This window comes from Natrix helvetica (genome assembly GCF_964273705.1).
Source record: "Natrix helvetica genome assembly, chromosome: 3".
Classification (NCBI taxonomy): Eukaryota; Metazoa; Chordata; class Lepidosauria; order Squamata; family Natricidae; genus Natrix; species Natrix helvetica.
In genome coordinates, this window is record NC_138549.1 from 154,018,407 (window position 1) to 154,045,152 (window position 26,746).

General features: G+C 44.8%; 1 protein-coding gene across 1 annotated transcript; it reads left to right on the plus strand.

The window, feature by feature from the left end:
• The first annotated feature begins 372 nt into the window (after positions 1–372).
• LOC309388672 (somatomedin-B and thrombospondin type-1 domain-containing protein-like) lies at positions 373–25,649 on the plus strand. The gene is made up of 5 exons (XM_081946195.1): positions 373–1,054; positions 6,810–7,004; positions 9,906–9,984; positions 12,900–13,076; positions 19,898–25,649. The coding sequence occupies exons 1-5, from the start codon at positions 829–831 to the stop codon at positions 20,013–20,015; spliced, it is 795 nt and encodes a 264-aa protein (XP_081802321.1). The 5' UTR covers positions 373–828; the 3' UTR covers positions 20,016–25,649.
• The last annotated feature ends 1,097 nt before the right edge of the window (positions 25,650–26,746 follow it).

The following is a 26,746-nucleotide window of genomic DNA, read 5'->3' on the forward strand; positions in this document are numbered from 1 at the left end:
ATCTAGTCCAACCCAGTCCAGTAGGACATTGTTAAAGTGAGTTTCTGTCTTTTGATCCCCCCGTTACAGAGCCTCGCCCACCCAGTCACAAGACCCACCAAGCCACGTCCACAGAACCGGTAGTAAAATAAAAATTAGATTTCACCACTGGTCCCAAGTCAAAAGAAAAATCCTTTACAAAGTTCGCCGCTGCCTCCCTTGGCAAACACGCCTTACTTTGGAGTCACGGCTTCCTTCCCCTCCAGCCAGTCCAGGTGACTGGAAGGCGTCGACCGGCTCGATTCCTTTAAGCGCGCCTGGGCGGAATCCACACAGAAAAGGCAAAGGTTAGCCGTAGAATCTAGGCGGGGAGAGGATCCCTCCCGCCGCCCCGGGCAGGGTTGGTCGGCAGTTAATCGCAGGCTCGAACTCCAAAGATCAACTTTCGGGCCTTTTCTTGCGCGGATCCTCCACCGGGTGGGCGCAAGCCGCCCCGCCAAGGTTGCGCAGGGAACTGGCGGGGGGTGGCTGGGAGAAGCAGCCCCACAAACCGGACCTTTCTTTTCCCTCCTTTCGGGGGCTGCTTTCAGATTTGATGGGCCGAAACGCGCGGGAAATTCCCCTTCCCTGGTAAATAGGATTCGGATCCCCTCCGCGCGTGGGCAGCGGCAATTTGGAAGGCATCGCCCCGGGGCGCTGCATTTTTGGCGGGGCCGGGGCGCCCTCTCCTACGTCACCTCAGAGGGAAGGCGGGTGGCTGGGCAGCAGCAGGAGGCTGGTGCTCGGCGCTGCACGGCAAGCCGCGTTTTTCTTCTCCGTGGCTTTTCTTTCCGACCGGCCGGGACAGCCATGCCGGTGACCCGCGGCTCTGGGAGCTTGGCGGGCGCTCTGCTCTTGCTGGCCGCGGCGGGAGCGCAGGGCGGTTGCGGCGAGCTGGGGCGCTGCTGCTCGGGCAGGAGCCTGGAGTGCGCGAGCGCCGGTTGGCGACCCGACGGATCCTACGGGCTCTGCTATTGCGACCAGGCTTGCCTTTCCACCCTGGATTGCTGCGGCGACTACCGGCACTTCTGCCCAGGTGCGTCTCCGCGCGGGCCGGGCTGGGCGGGCAAGGAGCGTGCCAGGTAAAGGGAGCCTGGAGGGGAGAAGGGCTGGTTCCCACCTGTTTCTCCCTTGCTTTTTTCTTCGGAGCTCTTTCGTCTCTCCGGCTTAATTTCAGAATAGCAGAGTTGGAAGGGACCTTGTAGGTCATCTAGTCCAACCCCCCACCCAAGCAGGAGACCCTACACCATTTCTGACAAATGACAGCCATTGACAGTCCAATCTCTTCTTGAAAGCCTCCAGTGATGAAGCCCCCACAACTTTCGAAGGCAACTTCTGTTCCATGGGTTGATTGCTCTCACTGTCAGAAAATGTCTCCTTATTTCTGGGTTGGATCTCTCCTTGATCAGTTTCCATCCATTAAATTAACAATTAAAAGCCTAATTCAGTTATTTATGGATACTATCAGTTTTGAGGTTATGTGATAGCTTCTCCCTGCACTAGGTAGCAGCAGCTGCGCCTTGGAGGCTCCACTGTTGCATCTTCCGGGCGAGGGGCTTGGCAGCGCTGGGAGTTACCGTAGATACAGGTACAGGTTAACAGAGTTGGAAGGGACCTTGTAGGTCATCTAGTCCAACCCCCACCCAAGCAGGAGACCCTACACCATTTCTGACAGATAATAATAATAATAATACATTATTAAATTTCTAGACTGCCCCCTCTCCCCGGAGGGACTGCCAATCCAGTCTCTTCTTGAAAGTCTCAAGTGATGAAGCTCCCACAACTTCTGAAGGCAACTTCTGTTCCACGGGTTGATTGCTCTCTCCCTGTCAGAAAATTTCTAAGTTTGCTCAGCCTGTTGCTCCGATGACTCCCAAAGGAAATCCAGGAACGGTAGTTTCTACGTACTATCTGGAATGACCAGAGCAGGGCAGAATGACCTAGGAAATTGACTTTTTTTGAGGCAATGTTAGATCCTCACAGTACCATACAAATGGAGCAATCAAGTGAAGATTGGGGCCGACTGGAATAGGCAACAGTTTATGCTTACAGAGATATTGCTTATTTTGTCATGCTGTGCCTTTGGTCCCTTGGTTAAAAATGGGAGATTTTCAGTTGTGTCTTCCAAGAGTGTTTAATACTCACCAATGCCAGGAATAACAGGATTAACGAATGAAAGTAGAATAAATATATGTATGTATGTAACATTAGGTTATAGGGATTATAAATGTAAAAAGAAAACAACAAGTGTAAAGCGAATGGAAAGCATGTATGATGATAAACAAAATGGGATATACCGATGTCTTAGGAATGGGAAGAATGGTTGTTGAATATGGTCTTTTATGTTTTGTTTTATAAAAAGCTCAATAAAAATTATTTATTAAAAAAAATATTCACCAATGCCCATGGAGATGTGACAAGTTCAGGGACCAGTGGTAAGGTCATAAGTGCAGGACCAGTTATAAGTCACTTTTCTTCATTAGCATTGTAACTTTGAATGGTCATTAAACAGATGGTTGTAAATTGAGGATTACCTGAACATTGCCAAAAAGCTTCAAGGGCTAATCTAGGCAGTTGCCAGGAGATCACATTTACTGGAAGGTATTATAAAGACATTCAAGCTTTTTCTGGAATTTTACTCCACAGGTCTTCGCATGTGATGGCCACGTTAGAATGCATTTAGCTTTAGAGCAATCTTGGCTTGGCAGCAACTGTGACAAGAAATGTCGTAAAATGGGACATGTTTCACTTAACAATTGTCTTGCTTGGCAGTGGAAATTTTGGGCTCAATTGTGGTCATATATAGTTCTTTTGCCTATTACCATTTCAGAGATGTGACCTTCCAGTCTCTTCTAACTCCCCCTAAAGAATATTGACATTTGCTCCAACAAAGATATTTATACATCTCAGAAAGGCAGGTAGTCCTCGACTTACAACAGTTCGTTTAATGACCGTTCAAAGTTACAACAGCACTGAAAAAAGTGACTTAGGACCATTTTTTATACTTATGACCGATGCAGCATCCCCATGGTCACGTGATTTGCACTGAGATGCTTGACAACTGACTCGCATTTATGACGGTTGCAGTGTCCCTGGGTCATGTGATCCCCTTTTACGACCTTCTGACAAGCAAGGTCAATGGGAAAGCCAGATTCACTTAACAACCATGTTACTAATTTTATAGCTGCAATGATTCTTTTAACAAATGTAAGAAAAGTCATAAATTTGGGGCCAAACTCATTTAACAAATTTCTCACTTAGCAACATAAATTCTGGGCTCCAATGTAGTCATAAGTCAAGGACTATCTGTGTTTTGTTTTTTCTATTGACATTAATGCTTCAAAGCATTTGTTTCATTTTCCGGTTTCTTCCAGAAAAGTTTTGCAAGTTCCATTATCCCAAGCCCAGAGAGAAATGCTTAGCCTGAAAATAATTATTGAAGCTGCTCTTTAGGAGAGCCTTCCAATCTGGGGCCTTGAAGATAGACTGGGGATTCTGAAAATCATAGGCTTGGCCTATGTTGGATAGTACTACAGTTGGGAAGGCCATGAGGACTGAAATCTTGGTGCAAGATATAAAATCAAAGAAGCCTCGGGTGATGCTTAATGCAGAAACCTGCTGTGTAATTCTCCTATTCTAAATGTACTCTCCTTCATTCCTCGCAAGTTTGTGAAACTTAATGAATTAATTTCCACAGTTCTTCCTCCCCACACTAGTTGTTTCGTTTTTATTACAACCATTGAACTTTTATTTTTTGATAACCAATCAAGGATTGATTTAAGTACTGTATTGTATCCTCTAATACTGCCATCTTCTGGTGTTCTGTGGGTATAGCACGATCTTTGGAGTGGAATAAGATCAGGGACCTCAATGTTTCTTGTGAAGGTCAGTGGATTGCTTGTTTGCAAAGTAGTCTATATTTGAATTCTCTCTCTCTGAAATTCTCTAAGCAAACTCATTTAAATTCCGTGTCATCTTGCTTTGCTAAAGATCAAAGTGATTTAGCCCAGTTTTCCCAATCGCCTCTACTTAGATCTGCAATTTATAGACTTCTCAGCTAGCACTGCCGAGTGCTTTTACTTTGGGCTCAAGCAGGAAAACTCAGAAGATGCTTCTTTTATCAAATGCTGAAACCATATACAGTACATGCAAGCAGAGCCAGGGTTTATTGTACTGCACGTTTTATTGACAGCCACAGTTGGCTGGGTTATCAGAGCTAGTGAAATGGAGTATAAGAATGTCAGGAAGGAACAAGGAGATTGAAGTTCTAGTAGTTTATCCTTAACCACAGAAGTCAGCTGATGACTTTGGTCCAGTTACTCCCTCTGTGCTGTAATCAGTACCGGGCTCTGAAACAAGCTAGCTGAAAAACAAAACCCTTTTGGCATCATGTACTGATACGCTTTGCTGAATTAGGTGAGCACAAAACAGGCTGATCCTGCAGCTAAGGGAGATACGCACTAAGAACAACAACTCCAAGTTGCTATTGTGGGGAAAATAGGAGGAAGGACTGGCTGTGTAGTCTTGAGCTCCTGGGTGAAAGGTGGGATATTTTTTGATAAGCAAACAAACAAACAAACCCTGGTTTACAAATTTCAGTGACTGGATTTGTGCCACGCGCTAAACACAAAGCACAAAACTTTGTGTCTTGGAGGGTTTCGAGAAGCGAATCCATTTTTGTGTGTCACAGTTGAAAATACAGAATTAAAAAACCTTGCAGCTTGCTACAGAGCTTTGGGCCCATTATTATGTTTCCGTTTCACCTATTGTTCACGTGAAAGCTGTGGGGATAAATTGGAGGAAGGTACACTGCTTTGAACTCAGAAAAGATAGGATATCAATGTATTAAATCTGTAGGTGAACATGGACTGTAGTGCTTCATCTTGTAGCTGGGAAATCACATTTATGAATATTCCTCCTGTAAACGAAACAACCTCCCCTGTAGTTAGAAAATCAACATAGCAAAAACATTTAGAAAGTCTTTTTAACTTATGGAGGTTTTGATTGCCGTTCAATCTATCAGCCTCAATATGTAAACTAAGCCATGCTTCTAAAATACCAAAATATCTAAATAACAGGCAGTTATCTATGGCCATAGTTGTGACCAGAATCACTGTGGCAAAGCAAGGCAGTTGTTAAATGAGTTGCACCCAGTTTGATGAGCTTTTTTTGTCATTGTAGTGAATCAAACTGCAGTTATTAAGTGAATCATGCATTTGTGGTTTCTTCTGTGCAAATCTGGCTTCCTCCATTGACTTTGTGAGAAGCTGGCTGGGAAAGTTGCAAAGGGCAATCGCATGTCCTAGAACACTGCAGCTGTAAATATATGCCAGTTAGTGTCCAGATTTTGATCACGTGACTGTGGGGATGCTCTGATGGTCATAAGTGCAAGGACCGATTGTAAATCACCTTTTTCAGTGCTGTTGCAACTTTGAACCATCGCTAAGCGGTTGTAACTCGAGGACAACCTATAAACCAGGGGTGTCCAAACTTGGCAACTTTAAGACTTGTGGACTTCAATTCCCAGAATTCCCCAGCCAGCAGAGCTGGCTGGGGAATTCTGGGAGTTGAAGTCCACAAGTCTTAAAGTTGCCAAGTTTGGACATCCCTGCTATAAACCACAACATGCTCAGATACTTGCTTAGCAGGGATGATTTGAGATTCTCTTTCTGGGATGTTCACCTGATACCGCATAGAATGGATCTCAGTGTTGTGGCTTGTTGGCCACCAGCCCCTCCAGCAGCCGAATCAGAGGGGGAGGAGGAACGTGGGAGTCAAGATTAGCATCAAGGCAATCTGAGAGCTCTGAGGCGGAAGATGGAATGGAGCTGGCAGAGAGAGAGAGAGAGACAGACAGACAGAGGCGGAGCCTGGGCCATCCCTCAGCCCTCAGATGGAGAGTCAACAGCCCCCAGGTCTAGAGGTGGCCGATGGGGAAGAGGAGGAACACTTGGGTCCAGTGCCTGACATGCGGATGTGCAGAAGGCAGGAGAGGAGAGCAGTGGAAAGCTGTGGGCTGATCCTGGGGAAGGAAGAGAGCCAACGCTGCTAGCGAGGCCCCACCCTAGCTCTTGGGATAAAAGGCAGGGAGCGGACATGAATAGGTGTGGCAGACAACTACCATATTTTTTGGAGTATAAGACGCACCAGAGTATAAGACACACCAAGATTTTGAAGAAGTACATTTTAAAAAGAGTTTTTGCACTCTGCAGACCTCCAAAACCCACTGCACATCTCATTTTTTGTAGAAAACGGGACATGCGGAGAGTTTGAGAGGCCCTCAAAGTGCTCCTGGGGCTGGCGGAGGGGGCAAAAGCGAGCAAAAATGGGCCCGTTTTTTCCCCCCAAAAAGGGCATGCATAGGCCTTAGGAGGCTTATAGAGTGCTCTTGGGGGCTTGTGGGGTAGTGGCAAAAACGAGCAAAAACCTGTTTTTTCACTCGTTTTTGCCCTTCCCAGCCCTCAGGAGCATTTTGCAGACCTTCTGCACGTCCATGTATGTGAAGGGGGCGGAGTTTCGGGAGGCCAATAATGCTGTATTCAGTGTATAAGACACACCCAGATTTTCACCTTCTTTTTTTTGGGGGGGGGGGGGAAGGTGCGTCTTATACTCCCCAAAAATACAGTATTCATCTTCTGGTGGACTTGTTAGCCTGCGAGAGAAACTTTTTGTTCGGGCTGCTGGCATTCCTAATAAAGGAATCTGTTGAGTTCACGTCAGAGGGTTTGTCGTGTTTGAGGAGCTGGGTAGAACACCCAGCTTTTAGAAGTAACGTCTTATTCTTTCTGCAGAGGTTTCCTGCCTGGTCTCTGACTGGAGTGAATGGAGTGGGTGTGCTGAACGCTGCAAGGCAGCCTACCGCCTCCGAAGGCGACAGGTGATCCGGGAGCCCAGAAACGGCGGAGACGCCTGCCCCCCTCTTGAAGAGAAGGCTGGCTGTTTGGAGTATTGGACTCAGCAAGGGACATTGTGCAAGGACTCCATTCGTAAGTGGGGGAAGGCAGTTCAAATCCTCCTTTAAGTACCTTTTAACCACACTGCAAATCTTTTTGGAATATTTATGATGGCCCTTATTTTTATAATTGCATAATACTAAATGTCAGTTTGAGAGATGGGTCTGATTCCGCTAAGCACAGAGACTGTTAGCTGGAATGTTACATGGGCCATTTCTGTGAAGAAATAAGGAAGAGGCGATAGGCAAATCTGGATTCTTACATGACTGGGACTCAGTCTGTGCTGTAGTCCCTGCTCTATAATCACTTTAATTGGAACTTACCTTCCATGGTGTCATTGCAAAACTTTCCCATGTGCATAAAAATAGCAATATTCAATATCATTTTGCTCTCTCTTTAACCTTTAGTTTCCAGCAAAGGGCAACTGGGCCCTGCAAGAATCAGCATAATTATTGTGAAAGGCTGCTGCGATCAGGTAGAAAGAACCTCCAGGTAGATGGATCCCTCTCGTACCAAGCTTAGGAACAAATCAGGCAGAATCCAATCGAGAGTTGCTGGGAATAGTGAAGCCGTTGCTCTGTGCACTAAGTACAGTATCTTGGAAGGTTATTCACGCCAGAGTGATCAGACCTCTGCTGAAACCAAGAATAGGACAAGGACAAAGAACAAGAATTGAAAGAAAGGAGATACTGGCTGACTATCAGAAATAATTTATTAGTGGTAAGAGCTGTTAAGCGGTGGAATGATTTATCTAGAGCAGCCCTGGTTTCTCCCCATTGGAGGTTAAATGATTACCTGCCGAAGATGATTCATTGCATTCTGGTATGAAGAGGAAGGCGTTGGACTAGATGATTAATGGAACATTCCCAACTCATACATATTTTTATGATCCGTTCGAGCATTTTAGAAGGTATGCTGAGAAAGCTATGGCTGTTCTATTGACACGAATTAATTAGCCAAAGTAGGAACGGTATTGTACCCTTATGCCTGTTTGCTTGTAATCACAATGAAGCATCATTTCCATCTGCATTTGAACTACATCCTATTTATTTTATCGCTTCCAGTTCTTCGATGAACCAAGGAACAGGCTGGATTTTAGAGTTCTCAACTTTTGTGGAGTCCATTGGGATCCATAAAATGCTTAAGGGATAAACTAGCTTAGCAGGTCCACTGTTCTTGTGAAAGAAGAAGGTTACTGCCTGTCTGATTTCTCCAGATAATGAGTTATGATAATAAGGATATAGATGAGGGGTGTCAAACTCGATTTCATTGAGGGCCGCATCAGGGTTGTGTTTGTCCTTGGGGACCGGGTGGGCGTGGCCAGGGTGGGTGTGGCCATCTCAATGCCACTCATGTCGGGGGCGCCTGTGGTCGCCTGAGCATTCTGTCAGTGAAAATGGAGCTCGGGAGTCTGCGATGGCTTCCTGCAACCCTCTGCCAGCGAAAAGGGCGCTTGGGAGAGCTACCCTCCCCAGCTCAGTTTTCACTGGCAGAGGGTTTCAAGAAGCCATCGCAGCCTCCCGAGCTCTGTTTTCGCTGGCAGAGGCACCACAGGCTGATCCTTTGCTTTTTCCAGGCCTGCCCTGTGGGCCAGATCTAAACACCCCACAGGCTGGATGCAGCCTGTGGGCCTTGAGTTTGACACCCCGATATAGATCCATACTCAGATTTGATGCTTTGCTCCAAAATCAACATCAATAGTATTTCCTGCAAGATGGGTTGGGCCAATGGCATATGCTCAAAATAGAATGCCTCTTCAGATTTTGATGGTTCCATGCCTCACACCTTTGTCCTTGCAGCTCAGGACTGTTAGGAATTAGAGTTCTGCAAGAACCGGAGGAGCAGACGTTCCTCATCTCAGGCATATGGAAATACTTGTATCAAGGTATCATAAAACTTTGAATTGGCTTCTAAAGCATCAGTGAATACGGAAATCCCCTAGGAGAGTGATGGCTAACCTTTTCTGGGCCGACTGCCCCAATTGCGAATGCGCACACCCGAACCCAAAATGCAATGTGCGTGCAGCCCGCCACATGCACCCCTGCACTTGCGCGTGTGGCCCCCTGCATATGCCTTGCACATGCGCACACATGAGCTCCTCTTGCACATGCATGGATTTGCCCCCATGTGCGCCCTTCCCCCCCGTGTGCCCCACTCACTGTACATGCGCAATGGACACCCGAAGACGAGCTGGCTGGCTTGAGGCGCGTGTGCATGCGCGGCGGAACTGAACTGGGGCGATGGGTTGCGTGCCCACAGAGAGGGCAGTGTGTGCCACCTCTGGCACATGCCATAGGTATGCCATCACGGCCCTAGGAAAACAGCCAGAAAATGGATAGGCAATTGTACCTCTATATCAGCAGAATCCATGACATGACACTCTAGCTCAGGAAGAAGAACAAATGGGTCTCCTGCAGAAGAATTTGGTGCAAGTGAAAGCTGTGCTGTTCTTTAGCTGGTCCAAATAGGCATGGCTATATTAGAAAAAATTAAAATGGTTGTTTTTCTGTGTTGTTAGTCTGCGTTAAAAAGTTTAATTAGTTACTGTTAGCTATTTTTTCCTTAAAAAACAAAACACGGTTGAGACCAATTAAAATTTATGGCGATCAATTCAAATGTATTGTATTTCTTTCTACCAAACTGTGGTGGGTTATTAAAATAGCTTCCTTCCTTCTACAATGATAATAGGTAGGCCTGTTCCAACAAGAAAGAAACGGGATGAAGATTTCCCAGTTCTGCAGTTGATGAATAATTATTTGTGATCTGGAATTGTGGGAGAAAATGTGATTTTGGTTTCCCACTTGCAAACAACAACAAGGCATTAAACTCTATGAGCCTCCCAGTCTTTCATTATTCTGCTGATCTAAATGAGTTTGCAGTTTTCACTGACTGGTTGTTGTGGTTTTTTTCCCTTCTTCCCCTTCATGTATTCAGTCCCAGCATTAATAACCACTGGAGGCTATGGGAAAGCAAGGAGAAAGCGTGCTGTGGTCAGCGGAAGAGAAGGAGTTGGGTAAGTTCTGTATTTCGGCATTAAAAAAATCTATTGTTTTGCCTCCTTTAGTCGCATTGAACTGTATGGTGAATAATAGTACTGTAGTTAACAATCTCGACACTAAGAGAGACTTTATAGTCTTAAGTGCATGGCCCTAACCCTAATTCCCCCCCTGTTGTGGCCCACTAGTGGCCAGCAGAGCTGGCAGCATTTTCAGACAGTGAGGAGGTTAGGAAGGAGCATGGGCCAGTCCTGGAGTCTGATGAAGGCTCTGAAGAGGGCTCTGTCTCGGAGGCAGAGAGGGGGCCAGAGCCGTATGCCAGTTATCAGCCGCCTTCAGAGTCAGACATCAGTGAGGCAGAAGAACAGCTGGAGCCTGTTCCCAGTGTGCGCATGCACAGAGTTGCCAGACGAAGGGAACAGCTAAAGAACAGAGGTCGACTTGGGAGTAAGGTAGGCGATGAATGGCCCCTCCCAGAGGAAATAAAAGAGGAGGAAAAGGGGAGTGGAGTTTGCAGGAGACAATTAGTTCGCTTAATTGGTTCGTGACTCCGAGACTCCTTGCCAGGTTTTGCAGATATTGGCCTGTCAGCTCTCCAAGCCAGATAAGGTCTGTGACTGTAAATCCTCCCTTGAAAGACTTTGCTGGATGTGAATGAGCAGAATTCACAGTAAATTAATAAAGTGGTTTTTGTCGAGACCAGGAATTTGCTTCATGCTCTTGGGAAGCCTCGGTCAGAACATCCCCCAGCAGATCTTGCCTTCTCAGCCTCCTCCCTTCTTCTACAGGTAGTCCTCTACTTACAACTGGTCACTTAGTGACCTTTCACAGTTACAATGGATCTTCCCAGGGCTACTTACGACCTACATTCAAGGTTCTGACAGCAGAACTGTCAATTGTGATCACATGATCACAATTTAGGTCAGGGGTGTCCAAACTTGGGGACTTTAAGACTTGTGGACTTCAACTCCCAGAATTCCCCAGCCAGCATGGCTGGCTGGGGGATTCTGGGAGTTGAAGTCCACAAGTCTTAAAGTTCCCAAGTTTGGAAACCCCTGATTTAGGTGCTTGGCAACTGTCCCACATTTATGGCTGTTTGCAGCATCCTGCTATCGTGATCCTATTTATGACCTTTTTGCCAGAAATGAGAATTTCCTTTTTGTTTCTGGCTTAAACCAGAAACCATGAAGGACAATGGATTTGATTAATGACCACTGCGTTCACTTAACAACCCTGGTGGTTCACTTAACCACCACCACAAAAAAGTCATAAAATTGTGCATGTTCATATGTAACCTGCTTAATGGCCGGTATGGTATAATTTCCAGTTGATTATTAAAATTTAAATTAAAGAATTAGTGCTATGGCCTAGAGTTGAGGGCGGTCACCTCCTACTCGGAAGGTTGAGAATTTAATCCTAGGCAGCGACAAATGTTTTTCCATCAGGGTGCAAAAAGTAAATGTCTGCTACGAACTCTATGTAGGCATCAGGAAGGGCATCTGGCCAGTAAATGCTCAGCTCCATTCAGTTGCCCTGACTCCACCCTGAAAAAAAGGAATGATAGCTGTAATGAAAAAAAATATTAAAATTAACCTAACCCTGTTTACTATATAGGTATGTTACTGAAAATGGTTTTAGATCCCTGGTAACTGGAAATAAAACTTTAAATATAGGATCCACCAGTAAGAATTACTTTTATCATTTAATATTTGACATTGATACAGGAAGCAGAGCTGGAAGTAAAGTGGCCCTTAGATTTATCATTGCAGGGTAAAGATGAATCGGAAGGATTAAATGACATATGTACACAGAAGAAAAAATGTTGGGCAAAGTATGCAAATACTCCATACTTTTTACATGCATAGTTTTTCTTCAACCACATGACTACACATGCAGCCTAAAGCAGAAGCAGCTTTGCTATTTGTCTGTGAATTGCTGTAGGTCTAAGATTGCAGCCCATTACACACTTTTCTTGTACTAAATTTCCATTGAATGCAATGAGACTTTCTGAAGAAAAGAACAAGAGTCTTGGAGATCAAATGCAAGACTTTTTAGTCTTTCTTTCTTTTTTCTTCCTCACAAGGGCCACCAGCTACGACTAGGAAGAAGTAGGGAGTTTCTCCTCTCATGTTGATCAGTAACTGGAATAGCATGAAGCTAAATATGTACTACCCTGTTTCCCTGAAAATAAGACCTCCCCGGATAATAAGTCCAATCGGGCTTTTGAGCGCATGCGCTAAAATAAGCCCTCCCCTGAAAATTAGCCCTCCCCAAAAATATTTCAACACAGCAGCAGCCATGAGGTGACCACACTCGCCGCCTCCTGCACCTCAAAAATAATAAGAACTCCCCAAAAATAAGGCCATGTGCTTATTTTTTTTGGGGGGGGGGGTTGTCAAAAGAAAATAAGAACCTGTCTTATTTTGGAGAAATTAGGTAGTTTCCAGGTAACCACACGAACATGTCCATGTGGTTTTCTTGACCACACTACAAATCTGAGCCGAGGTGGCGCAGTGGTTAGAGTGCAGTACTTCAGGCCATTGCTAGCTGCAGTTCAGCAGTTCAAATCTCACCTGGCTCAGAAGTTGACTCAGCCTTCCATCCTTCAGAGGTGGGTAAAATGAGGACCCAGATTGTTGGGGGCAATATGCTAACTCTGTAAACCGCTTAGAGAGGGCCTTAAAGTACTATAAAGCGGTATGTGTCTAAGTGCTATGTGCTATTGCTAATCTGTTCTGCCAATATCTTTTTTGAGGATATATTTTTCCAGTTCCCAGTCTACTCTTCAATCCTACAATTCCCTGGTTTTGTCTCCTCCAAGGGTTAACAACCTAATCTTGCTTAACTTCAGAGCCCAGACAAGGCAGGCTGGGTGAGATGAAGAAGCATTCTGGCTTCCAAATTGCCACTTCTTTGATCTCTTCTATGACAGGTATTGTGTTGAGTTCCAGCTCATGGCCATCACAGAAGGCTGCCTGCATGGGAATAGTTCCTACACTCATTGGATGAAGTATCTCAGTGAAGGACACACAGTGTGTGTGGAATGTCAACACCCAGCCCTAGATCACAAGAGTCTACACTGCTCCGGGGATGGGAGTGGAGCTAAGAAGTAAGAATCAATTACATCTTTTGCTTAGTGGGGAAATGTATATTGGTTCATTTTAAGTTCATGTCACTCAGATGTTATACTGCAAGAAAGAAATAATATAAAAGTGAGGTTGAAAAGTCCCAGGTAACTATTATAGGGATTGTTGTTGCACATGTCCTATGGCTCTGTTCTGGAGCTTCTGAAGATGCTATCCCAGAAAAGCTGCTAAATTTGTTATGCTATAATATGGGCTTGTTCATACATGCAAAAGCAAAACCTGTTTAACCTATATTGGGTGATAGATTCCTTGGTCTTGACACCAATAAAGCAATGTATCTGAGTTAATGTGAGAGGACTCTGTAGATGTGATGAACAAGCCATGCCATCAGGTCTTCCTGCAGCAGCTGGATCATCAGTTGGGGAGGTCAAAAGGTCAAGATGGGTAGACCATGCAATCAAAGCTTCACTCCTTTTAGACACATTTGAACATATATAAAAACCAACAGGACTTTGGTTTTTTTTATAAAAAAATATCTCCCTCAGTGATACCCAAAATAGTAGCTACTAATAACATATATGGTGGCTAAATGGCTAAGATGCTGAGTTTATCGATCAGAAAGATCGGCAGTTTGGCGGTTTGAATCCCTAGCACCACGTAATGGAGTGAGCTCCCGTTACTTGTCCCAGCTTCTGCCAACCTGGCAGTTTGAAAGCACATAAAAAATGCAAGTAGAAAAATAGGAACCACCTTTGGTGGGAAGGTAACAGTGTTTTGTGCGCCTTTGGCATTTAGTCATGGCGGCCACATGACCACGGAGATGTCTTCGGACAGCGCTGGCTCTTTGGCTTTGAAACGGAGCTGAGCACCGCCACTACAGTTGGGAACAACTAGCACATATGTGTGAGGGTAACCTTTACCTTTACCTTAATAACATGTACTTGTGAATTAGACATACCTCAAGAAGACAGCAGGGAGCTAGGATACAGCAAAGGTCAACTGGGTTGGCACAGTGCAGAGTGATGAGGGTGACCATGGATGAAACTGGGGTGTCTGCAGCTTCCCAGGGCATGGCAAGACACCCCCAGAGCTGCACGGTTCTGGGCTGAGGCAGAGGGGAGATAGGTGAGTGGGAGGGGGAGTTGGAGCCACCCCCTAATCTTACTGAGGGTCAAGCTGGGAGAGACCAAGGCCAGTACTCACTTAGCAACCTGCACTTATCGGTTCACAATTGGGGCAATTAGGATTGCAGTCGCTGCAGTCATGCAACATCTCACTGTACAACGTCAGCACTTAGCGACATAAATTACTAGCAGTACAGGGCCCCCCTTGTTTCCTAGCACATACTGTTGCTGAGCTCTCATCCATAGTAGTCTACAATATACAGCAGTTAACAGCTTAATTCCCTCTTGACTTTCACTGCTAATGAACTTAAGTTGCTTTGTTTCAGGACTTGAAATAAATTTTGGTTTATACATGAAATATATTTATTAGAAGCAATAGATGTGTTTAGTACAAAACTAAAGCCCATCAGATACAATTTATTTATGGTATTAAACAAGAAGATTAAGCATTTTCTGCATGCCTGGTTTCAGTATACCAGCGATGGAGAACCTTTTTTGGCTCGTGTGCTATAAGTGGGGGGAGTGCAGGGGCGTGCCGCACCCATAATGCAATGCGTGACTCCCCCAGTGCACATGCGCACACTACAGGCGCGACCCCCCCATTTTTTGCATGCTTTTTTCGCTCTCCCCAGGCTCCAGAGGCTTTATAGGAGCCTGGGGAGGGCGAAAACAGCCTCCCCCATTCCCCCGGAAGCCCTCCGGAGGCTTCAGGGACCTTCAGGAGGCTTCCCTGAAGCCTCCGGAGCAGTCAAAACGACCCTCCGAGCAAACCGAAAGTGGTTGTTTTGAGCCCTCTGAAGGCTTCAGGGACCTTCAGGACGCTTCCCTGAAGTCTCTGGAGCAATCAAAACGAACATCCGAGCAAACTGGAAGTCCGTTCCCGAACTTCCGGTTTGCCTGTAGGGCTGGTTTTCTGCGCTCCAGAGGCTTCAGGGAAGCTCACGAAGCCTCCGGAGGGCCTCCAAGGGGGACAGGGGAGGCTCTTTTCGCCCTCCCCAGGCTCCTATAAAGCTTCTGGAGCCTGGGGAGGGCAAAAAATGGCTTTAAAAAAGGGTGAACTCAGCTGACAGCGCAGCGCCTCACGTGCCCTGACAAATGGCTCCACGTGCCACCTGTGGCATCCGTGCCATAGGTTCGCCATCACTGCAGTATACAGATGCAAAATGATTTTGATAGAGCCCAATAGCAGCAAGTATAACTGTCAGCTGAAGCTATAAAATATAGTAAAAAATGCAAATGAAAGTTAAAGCCTGATATAATTATGTCCTGCCCAGAAATAAATGTATGAGAAGGTGAAACTGACAGTGGAGAATTTCAGACTGCTAGGAGAAGGTCTCAAACTTCCATAAATGCATGCTTGACGTATTTCATTTGTTCCATCTGGAGATGACTTGCAAGGATGAACGAATCTTGCCTATTAATGATCACAAAGAGAACTTTTTGTTACGCTGAGGTTTTGGCCATACCAACTGGGAATTCTGGGAATTGTAGCAGAGACGGGCTTCACATAATTTAACCACTGATTTGCCTAGTGCAGAACCGAAAATGTGAGCGTGCACATGGGGCTTCAAACACATGGCAATTGCATGCGCGTGGCTTCCAGCACACTTTCTCGGGCAGCCGCTGTGAGTAGAGCGTTGCAAGGCATGGGAATCAGCTGGGCTCCATGGGCAGGCGGATCTTGTGAGCCAGTGAGTGAGATAGATAGGACGGGATAGTGCTGGGGCAGGAGGGCGGAGGTAGCACCGGGGTGGAGGGGAAAGCTCAGCCGGTGGTTGGAACTACCGGTTTCCCCGAACCGGCAGCAGCCCACCTCTGAATTGTAGTCTTATACATCTAAAAAGAACTAGGTTGGGAAAGCCTGCCGCATGCATTTTGATAAAACAACAAATAAGCAACAAATTAGAAAACTTGAAAAAGGGCAAGAATTAAGAGATGCATCTCTCTGTTACTTATGGAAGCAGAAATTAGAGCAGTTATTTTAATGATCTGAGCCAAACAAATTTTGCAAGCATCATTTTGTTTTTTCTTTGTTTCTTTTGTACAGTATTTCCTCCCCTGTTTTGGAAATATTTATGTAAACCTGCTGGTACTTTGTTGGTGTATACCAGGGGTGTCCAAACTTGGGAACTTTAAGACCTGTGGACTTCAACTCCCAGAATTCCCCAGCCAGCATGGCTGGCTGGGGAATTCTGGGAGTTGAAGTCCACAAGTCTTAAAGTTCCCAAGTTTGGACACCCCTGGTGTATACAGATTAGAAATTTATGCCAGTTCTTTCTTGACAAACTAAACTATGATCCATACAGTTTCCCTCTCCTGGCTCGAGGATGGACACTTACTGTTTATTGAGGACACGTTTTCACAATGGGCTCTCCATCTTGATGCCAGGCCGAGGCGGGGGATGAATGTGATCTGGCATGAAAATAGTGGAAGAAAACCTCCTATGCAGGCAGTCTAGGTTGCATGGAGAAAAGGGGTGTTTGTGTCAAAGAACTACTGGCTTTCAATTGGCCCACTGCAGGACTACCTTCTCCCATCTGGCCTCTGAGCCAGATACAATACAATACAATAACAGAGTTGGAAGGGACCTTGGAGGTCTTCTAATCCAACCCCCTGCCTAGGCAGGAAACCCTATACCGTTTCAGACAAATGGTTATCCAACATCTTCTTAAAGACTTCCAGTGTTGGGGCATTCACAACTTCTGGAGGCAAGCTGTTCCACTGATTAATTGTTCTAACTGTCAGGAAATTTCTCCTCAGTTCTAAGTTGCTTCTCTCCTTGATTAGTTTCCACCCATTGCTTCTTTTTCCTACCCTCAGGTGCTTTGAAGAATAGCTTGACTCCCTCTTCTTTGTGCAACTCCTGAGATATTGGAATACTGCTGTCATGTCTCCCCTAGTCCTTCTTTCTATTAAACTAGACATACCCAGTTCCTGCAACCGTTCTTCATTTGTTTTAGTCTCCAGTCCCCTAATCATCTTTGTTGCTCTTCTCTGCACTCCTTCTAGAGTCTCCACATCTTTTCTACATCGTGGTGACCAAAACTGAATGCAGTATTCCAAGTGTGGCCTTCCCAAGACCTTATAAAGTGGTATTAACACTTCACGTGATCTTGATTCTATCCCTCTGTTTATGTAGCCTAGATCTGTGTTGGCTTTTTTGGCAGCTGCTGCACACTGCTGGCTCATATTTAAATGGTTGTCCACTAGGACTCCAAGATCCCTCTCACAGTTACTACTATTGAGCAAGGTACCACCTATACTGTACCTGTGCATTTTGTTTTTGTTGCCTAAATGTAGAACCTTACTCTTTTCACCATTGAATTTCATTTTGTTAGATAGTGCCCAATGTTCAGATGTCTTATTTCTTTTTTCTATGAGACATACAAACATCCAGGGTTCATTAATGTTTTTGCTATTTGGATATGTTGCTCTTCTTTTGCTCCCTAAAAACCAACCAGCAAAGAAGAAAGTGTAATATGGTTGAACTACTACAGTTTCACCCCAGCCTCCAGGGAAATAGTTTCTCAGTGATGAAGGGGGCTTCATGGCTTCAGGATGTCAACTCATTTAATTCGCATGCAAGTATGGCTGCAATGTTTTGTTGAATCAGCTGAGCCATGCTTGGAATGTCTCGTGAGGTTTCATTTGGTGCAACTGGAGACATCTGTCAATATTCCTGTCCTCCTTGGCTTCTTCCTGAAATAGACTTAAGAGACATTGATCAAATCTACGAGGGGATACGGTGACATGAAGATCTGTCTGCCGTGATCACTTGAGAAAATAGAACAGTTGAGGAAAGTCTTCTGAAGGGAGGGCAAGAGGAGAAGCCACCCTGAACATCATTCATCTATTCAAAGAATTCTGTGGAAGGATAGAATGGCTGGGAGATTTCCTCTTCCTTTTTAATGGCAAACTTAGGTGATGAAGGCGAATAGGACTGGAGCCAAAGTTTGGAGAAACCCATGGTTTACAGAAATAAATACCCCTTCAGCATCACACAGTTACTTCACATTTTTAGTGCCTTGGACAAATGTTAGAACAATGAATCAGTGGAACGGCTTGCCTCCAGAAGTTGTGAATGCCCCAACACTGGAAGTCTTTAAGAAGATGTTGGATAACCATTTGTCTGAAACGGTATATGGTTTCCTGCCTAGGCAGGGGGTTGGACTAGAAGACCTCCAAGGTCCCTTCCAATTCTACTATTGTATTGTATTGTAAATCGACTTTTAAGTTCATTTTGTGCCTCGTCAATTTATTCAGTACATATGGGCTTAAGAAATAGATTCTAAAAGCTGCAATCAATTTGTACACTATGCATCTTTGGTACTTAAACAGGCAGCCTTTTAAATGAGGGAATAAAATTTAGAGCGTTTTTTTTTTTAAAAAAATGAAATGCCACTGGAAGGTTCAGGCCTGATGAAGCACTACTGACATTTGCAAAAAAATCATGTGTTAGGAAAGCCAGTGTCTCTTGTTTGCCAAGATTAGCTGTTCCTTAGGATTTGCAGGAAGACATGGGAGTTATGGAATGCAGGTTTGCAACAGATGGTCTTGCCCATACAGCTGGGGAAAGAAGGAAGGAAGGAAATGCTTGTCTAGGAATAACCTGCCACCATCGCTATCCAGATTTGCAACAGATTAAAAGACAGTCTGTACATACTACCCAGGAGTGGGCTTCAAAAATTTTAGCAACTGGTTCTCTGCCCCGGTTGCTGGGTGGGCATGGCCTAGTTGGCCTCCTGCACCACGGCAAGGGGGAGGGCAGTTTTGCCCTCCCTGGGCTCCGGAGGTTTTCCTTGAGCCTCCGGGAGGGCAAAAATGGCATACCCCGGGCTCCGAAGGCTCCCTGGAGGCCAGAAACAGGCCCATTTCTGGCCTTCCAGAGCCTCCAGGAGACCCGATTCTCTCTCTCCCCGAGCCTCCGTGTGGGCCCTGCACTTACCTGGCATTCAAAATGGGCCGCTTGGAGACTCCAGGGAGGGGAGGGGAGGGTGGGGTCAGGCAGGAATGGGACTTGGGGGTTCACCGAACCGCGCAGAATCTTCGCTAGAGGATCGGCCGAACCTGAGCAAACCCAGAGCAGCCCACTGGTACTACCTTGATCAAGTAGGGTGAAAGAAAAATTAGTTTTGCAGCCAAGATTTCTGCAATTGGATTGTAAAATGTTCTATGTTATTAGGAATACAAAAGATCTGATTCAGAATCCTTAACTCAAGAAAAGATAGTCATGTACACCAGGTTTTTCTCATCCTTGGCAACTGTAAGATAGGTGGACTTCAACTCCCAGAATTCCCCAGCTAGCTATGCTGATGGGGGAATTCTGGGAGCTGAAGTCCACCCATCTCAAAGTTGCCAAGGTTGACAAACATCAAGCCTACTAAATGTCTATGGAGATTCTCAGTCATACAGGTCACGGTTGTCCCAAAGGTGCTTTTTTTCAAGAGGCAACTGGACTTTCTGTTTTTTCTTTGAAGACGTTTCACTTCTCATCCATGAACCTTCTTCAGCTCCGAAGAGAGACGCTTGGATGAAAACCGAAACGTCTTCAAAGAAAAATCAGAAAGTCCAGTTGCCTCTTGAAAAAGCACCTTTGGGATTAATCCTACTAATTTCTGCTCTTGTTGGCAGTTGCTCTCTGATATTCATGGCCCTCTTATCCTTCTGTCCTTATAGAAATGGAAATACCACTTCATGGCATGCTTTGTTTTGTTTTACAGGAACCAGCTACTGTACTGGCAGGCAGTAGGGAATCCGAGATGTAGAGGCACCTGGAAGAGGGTTCTTCAGCGGGATACTTGCACTTGTCCTTCAGTTCACAGCTTCTTGTTCATCTGACCTTCTTATGATGCCACCAACATTGATTTTGACACTACTGTAGTTCTCATTTACAGAAATTCAGGAAATAATATGGAACCTGCTGCGTGGACTTTTCAAAATTCTTCCAATGTCTGAAGCCCTACCTCTCGCTCCCAATATTTTATGTTTCAAAGTATATTGAATAGCAGGGTTTAAAGAAGAACCACTGTAGGAGAGACCTAGGATTGTTAAAGTTTTGTTCTGAAGGCAGACTCTGATGAATATGGATGGATAACCTTGTCAGGGCTCAATTCAGATCACCCTCAAGATGCATAAAGCAGTTTCCTCTGGAAATTAAAATATTTCAAGTTTGTTCTGACCTAGGCTTCCTGAGACAGTACAAATCACATGCTTAGTCCCCAAACCTCTCTTTTCATTTAAATGGCTGTGAATTATATTCATTCACAGCCCGTAATGATTCACAACCAGTCTGTAAAGAGTCCTACAGAAGTCTGCCACAGTCTTTCAGGGTAAGGCTGATAAGCGCCCACCTTTGTCTCCCTTGAAACGCTGCCAAGGAACTAATTGCCAATTAGTTTTGCAAGGCCAAACGGAGCACAGAGTCAAACGGAGCTTCAGAGTTTAAACCGACCAGAATGAACAAAATTGCTTCCTGCAAAGTCTCATGTCCGTTTGCTCCTCTTTTATGTCTTATGGGAGGGGCCAATCATCTCCAAGCCTTATTCCCGAGTCACCCCTTTTGTCTTAACTCTTCTTGCCTTCTGGCAGCTCTGCGCATGCGCGCACTGGGAACAGGCTCCCTCTGTTCCTCTGCCTTGCTGATGTTAGACTCCGGAGGCAGCACATAACTAACAGATGGCCCTGGCCCCTTCTCTGCCTCCGATGCAGAACCCTTGTCCGAGCTTTCCCCAGACTCCAGGACTGGCCCATGTTCCTTCCCAACTTCCTCACTGTCTGACTCTCCTGCCAGCTCCGCATGCTGCCAGCGGACCACAACAAAGTTGAGCTAATGTTCACATATTACTCACCAAGCTCTCTTTCTGAGTTTATCACTTCTTTCATTTCGACAAAGCTTATCTTCCTAAGACAGCTGCAGCGAAGCTGGAGAGAGTCAAAGAGGAGCAAAAGGGATCTAATCTTTCTGTTCTATGTCCCTTCTCGGACTTTTATAATCTCCTAAATCTTGTATGAGAGCCTGACCTTAGGGAATTTTGGTAACAGTTCTCACAATTAGTGCAGGATGGTTTCTGCATGTGCAGAGATAAAGCACTGATGTGATACTGATCACAGAACTCAGCTTCCCAAGAATCTCCTTCCCTTATATTTCAAAAAGCAAGTTTTTAGATTTTATGGCTGCTGCCAAGCTGTGCTTGGAACTTTTAATGCCTGCTGGAAGCTGTTGATGGTTGGGAATGATTTCCAGGCATGTAACTTTTGGTTTCATGGAAGTCCCCTCTTTTATATTTAAATTGCAATAGCTGAATAAATGTATACTGTAGTTCCAGTATCCCTATTTTCATACAATAGATTTCAGGGTTTGTACTTTTATACAGAATTTCATAATTGTTTTGCCTATATACAGTACAACTGAACTGGCAATCTGAGCTGATCCTGTATATTTTAAGTCATGCGCTTCATTTTTGTGAAACTGGAAAATATACTGGTTGGTTTTTCATTCCTTGCCATACCGGTTCTCCTTCCTTAAGTTTCTGTACAAAACAAAAGGCCAAAGAAATATTGGTTAATGGCAGCTTTAGGGAGGCCATTTATATTGGGAAAATTGCCTACAAGAATGACTAATCTGTAGATGCACTTCCTCTTCACAGTTTCTCCCACTGGGAAGCCCAATTGTGGATGTTCTTACTTAATGGATCCTTGTGCTTGTATTTCTACGCCTCCCTGTGTCTTCCTTTGATTTTGATGAATAAGAAAATAAGGCGTCTTTTGATTTGTCTGATCAAAGGTAGAATTCAGAAGTCTCTGGACTAGTTTGGCTTTTCACCCATTCACATATGGAGATGCTCTAGGGTGGGGGTCCACCACTTTTGGACCTCAGGGACCACTAAATTCATAATTCTAAATCCCGCAGACCACTAATATGATCAGCCTAATGACTAGGTGGGCATGGCTAGGTGGTCACGTGACTGGGGGGCGTGATCAACTCAATGTCACTCAAGTCGAGGGGCACTTCACTGGCCTTAGTCGCCCCTCCCCTTCCATCCACTCCTTGCCTCCCCGCTCGGGCTCCTTAGGGCCCCAACAGGAAGCAGTTGTTGGAGCTAAGCAACCACCACAAGAAAGAGTTGGCAAAATAGCTGGCTCAATTCAAATTGGATCTGACTGAGAAGGAAGCTCAGCAGAAGCACCTCACTGAGGACTATGAGCATAGGCTTTCCAAGCAGAGGAAAGACCTGTGGGAGTGCAAGACCAGGTACCGGCACCTGGAGGTTCAGTGGGCTGAGATGATCAACCAATTCCAGGCCATGATGCAGTCCCACTGGAACAAGGTCCTCTGGCTCTTTGCCACTAGCGGTATTTCCCCCCCAGCCTTCGGCCAAAGCCCCGCACAAGGAGACTGAAGCAGACCCCAAGTTTTGCCCCCCTCTGACCTGCACAAAAAGAGACTGAAGGGGGAGACTGCAGCAACACAAACGATCATTGCATATTTCTGGCCCAGGGGACGTAGTTTGAGGACCCCTGATTTGGTGCAATATAAAAAGTGCAAATAATTGTTCTGTGGACCACCAACATTTTCTCACGGGCCACCAGTTGGTGACCGCCGCTCTAGGGTAGGGATGAGGCAATTAGCTGCAAATAAGTTGGACAATATGTCGAGATTTTTTCGGTTCTTTGTAAGAGGGGCTTAAGTTCTAAGTATGAAAATGACTTCCTTGTTGTCCTCACCCATGGCTGCAGTATCTCTTGAAGGGCTCCAAGACAGAGCAACCTCCCTGAAAGAAGTTTTCATTCCTGTTCAAAATTATGACAGTATCAGACTAAAGAATTTAAGAAACTTGAAATTTGATCTTTTAAAAAATGAAATGCTTTATATAGAAACTATGTGCTCTGTTAGTAATATTTGAGTAGGAGTATTCAGTTCAATAGCAATAGCACTTGGACTTATATACCGCTTTACAGTGCTTTACAGCCCTCTCTAAGTGGGTTACAGAGTCAGCATATTGACCCCGACAATCTGGCTCCTCATTTTCCCCACCTCAGAAGGATGGGAGGCTGTGTCAACCTTGAGCCTGGTGAGATTTCAAATGCCAAGTTGCAGGCAGCCGGCAGGCAGCAGAAGTATCCTGCAGTACTGTACTCTACCACTGTGCCACCATGGCTCCTATAATTAAATGATGATGATGATTACATTACAGGCTTTTTGTTGGATTGAGACTTCTTGCCACTTTTCTCCAATTAAAATTGTTTCCTATATATACTCTGTGGCACCATGGTGGCACCGTGGTTAGAATGCAAACTGACTCTGCCCACTGTCAGGAGTTCGATCCTAACCGGCTCAAGATTGACTCAGCCTTCCATTCTTCCAAGTTCAGTAAAATGAAGATCCAGATTGTTGGGGGCAATATGCTGACTTTGTAAACTGCTTAGAGAGTGCTGTAAATCACTATGAAGTAGTGTATAAGTATGCTGTACTCTCTATTGTACATGTATGCTGTACAATATTGTACTGTGCCTTCCATATTCAACCAGATAATTGTTCAGAAGAACATTGTGGTTGATTGAAAGTGCCCGAGAAGTGGAGGAAATGTAGCAGAGTGGCATGATTTATTCTACATAAATATTTTTTCAGAGTGATCCCTCAGAGCTGATTCCATCTGCCAAATGCAAACCAAATGCAAATAGATCTAAACAATCCGAATCTTCAACACTGCTTAAAAGTGGAAGCCACTATATCTTTCAGTAATTTACTCCTCAATGGAAAATTAGAATCCAAACAGGGATTGCTACAATAGTGGAATATAAATTTGGTTTCTTTATTAAATCATGATCACTGACTGGTCCTTGCATGTGTCTTTTAAGAGGAGCTATATTTTCAAACCCAGCGTTGGCAGATTTGAGTAGCCAGAGTGGACAAGGACAAGAGATGAAATGAATCTCCAAAGCTTTTGTGTGCTTTGGCTGTAGAAGCTAACGGGTAACCATAGCAACATTAGCAAGATTGTAGTGCAGTTCCTTTCATTTTAGATTCTATCCAAACTTAATGCTTCTAAAGTTAGAATAACTATGTGATTATTGGAAAAATGCACAATAAACTTCACATTCCAGACCATAACTCCCTTCATTCCAATCAGAACCTAAGTTAAGGCTCGGAGGGAAAAACCCCAAGAGACTGCAAAGAAGTATTAGATCAGGGGTGTCAAACTCAAGGCCCGGGGGCCATATCCGGCCCACGCGGTACTTAGATCTGGACCACAGGGCCGCCCTGGAAACAGCAAAGGACCAGCCCATGGTACTTTTGCCAGTGAAAACGAAGCTCAGGAGTGCCACATACAGCCCTCCTGAGCTCCGTTTTTGCTTGCAGAGGGTTGCAGGAAGCTGTGGCAGCCGAAAACGGAGGTTGGGAGCCTTTTTTCACTGGCAGAATGCTCTAGCCACCACAGGTACCCCCGACACGAGTGACATTGAGCTGGCTATGCCCTTCCTGGCCACACCCACCCCAGCCCCCAGAGGTCAAACACAACCCTGATGTGGCTCTCAATGAAATTGAGTTTAACACCCTTCCATTCTCAGAAGCCAGTCTTTCTGTTCTCCATTCCAGAGATTTTAAGTAGCCACAATTTCCAGTTTGACCAAGTATGCAGTATTAAAACACTAGATACAACGTAGCCCTATTGTAAGTGCTACTCAAGACATGTGGGATGAGTCCACCGAACTGTTAGTAATGCCAGCAGGAACCCACCCCTGTATTGGATATTCAGGATATGGAAAGAGCTGTTTGATACAACGGAGCATATATGTGTGTGTGAAAATGGTTAATGTACAACGAAGCAGATTGGCAATACAAGATTCCAATATAAGTTCTAGCAAATGCAATGTTGATTTTATAATTTATCTTCTGTGTGGATGTATTAGTCAAGAGGCCAGCAGAGTATAGTCCAGAACCAGGCAATTGCAAATATTCTTGCTCAGTATTACCCTCCCTGTGGAAATATTGTTTTGTGCTTGAAACAATAAATGTATACAACTAGGACTTCAAGGAACACAGCTGTGAAGAAATCTAATGCATGAACTTGACACTGTAGGAGGAAAGAGTCACCTCTATTCTAGTTGTCCCCAAATAAACAATTCTTGAAATTGAGCTCCTGACAAGAAAAGTGTGTGTAGAATTGGCTTGTCTTACAAGTGCTGCTGAGCCTGAAGAACAAGGATAATTCTAGGTCTCTTTGCAGTCCACGAACCTTCTAAAGATCATGTGCTTCAAAATTACTCAATCATTTTGAAAGGTGAATGTTTTACAGTCCTTTCTGTGCAAATAACCTTCCGTATAGGGAGCAGTTTCTAGTCTTCTCCTGATCTGATTGGTGTGATTGCAATGCTTTTCTCGTGTGATTATCTCTGGAGAAGGCAGAGCTCTTGTGCAACAGGAATCGTATCTGTTGTCAGGGTTCCAAATAGCATCCAGAATAAAATAAGAATCCAAGACAAGAGATTCCTCAAAGTTCCAATTTATTAAAAGAGCCATGTTGGTCCATCTGGGAAAACCCGAATCTGAAAGCTTCCAGGTTTTCCCACTCAGTTGAGAGTTCAAGTTCCTGCCCCAACACCCACAAGTTCATCACATGGTCCAATCTTTCACTGCCACGAAGACAACTTCCTCCCATCCAGATCCAGCCAGGTGCAGAGACAAAGATGGGTCTCTAAGCCTTGGCTCTCTAAGAAGAATGTTATCGTGGCTATATATCACCCAACTCCGTACAATTCCCCCTTCCCATTTTCCCACAATAGAAAGCAGACAGTAGAAAGTGTGGCAGGCCAAAAAGAAAAGATGGCTTGCAGGTCTGACATCTGTTTATATCTCTTTCATGTGCATGGAGTCTATATTGCAGGTAGTGCAGTCATGGTTTTGTTGAAAGGGTGAAAAAGAGATGTCACAATGCGCAACAGAGGTACAAATAAAGAGGACATATGTCATGCCTTTGGAGCTACTGCCTGTCGGTGGTCCCACCCAGGCCTATAGGAGTCTGATTTGGCTTTACCAATAATTTCATACCAAGCCTTTCCAGCAGTTTATTAAAATTTGATTGATGGGAATGAGCTTCCTAGAACTCTGTAGAGAGCAAGCGAGATATAAAGGCTTAAAATAAAATGCTCACGCAAGAAGTGCGCATGCATATCAAGGTGGGACAGTCTTCGGCATTATCAAGTTGACTCTCGGTTCTTTGGAAAGAGATCATTTTCCTTGCAAAATAAGCTCCATGGATATAGACATAAGCCCCAGAAGGCATTGCAGACTGAATGTGCTATAGAATAATGGAAATATCAAAAAGGAAAAATGTGTAGCTCAAAAACTGGTACTGCAGTGAAATCTACTAATATATTCCACAAGAGGGCAGCTCTCTTCTTTTAATACCAAGCCCATATAAGTAAATCCTGTTTTCTTTTATCTTTTTAAAGTCTGGAAATCATAGATGGAAAGTTAATATTAAAATAAGAGATGGAAAGACTGTCACGAAAGACCATTTTTTAAATCTATAAATGTTAAGAATCAACATCCAACCCAACTAATAAAT

Bases quoted from the DNA above. Each gene is read 5' to 3' on its own strand.
- LOC309388672 (XM_081946195.1), top strand. From the start codon at position 829: ATGCCGGTGACCCGCGGCTCTGGGAGCTTGGCGGGCGCTCTGCTCTTG. The intron at 7,005-9,905 runs GTAAGTGGGGGA...TCATGTATTCAG, and splicing joins ATTGTGCAAGGACTCCATTC to TCCCAGCATTAATAACCACT. The intron at 13,077-19,897 runs GTAAGAATCAAT...TTTGTTTTACAG, and splicing joins GATGGGAGTGGAGCTAAGAA to GAACCAGCTACTGTACTGGC.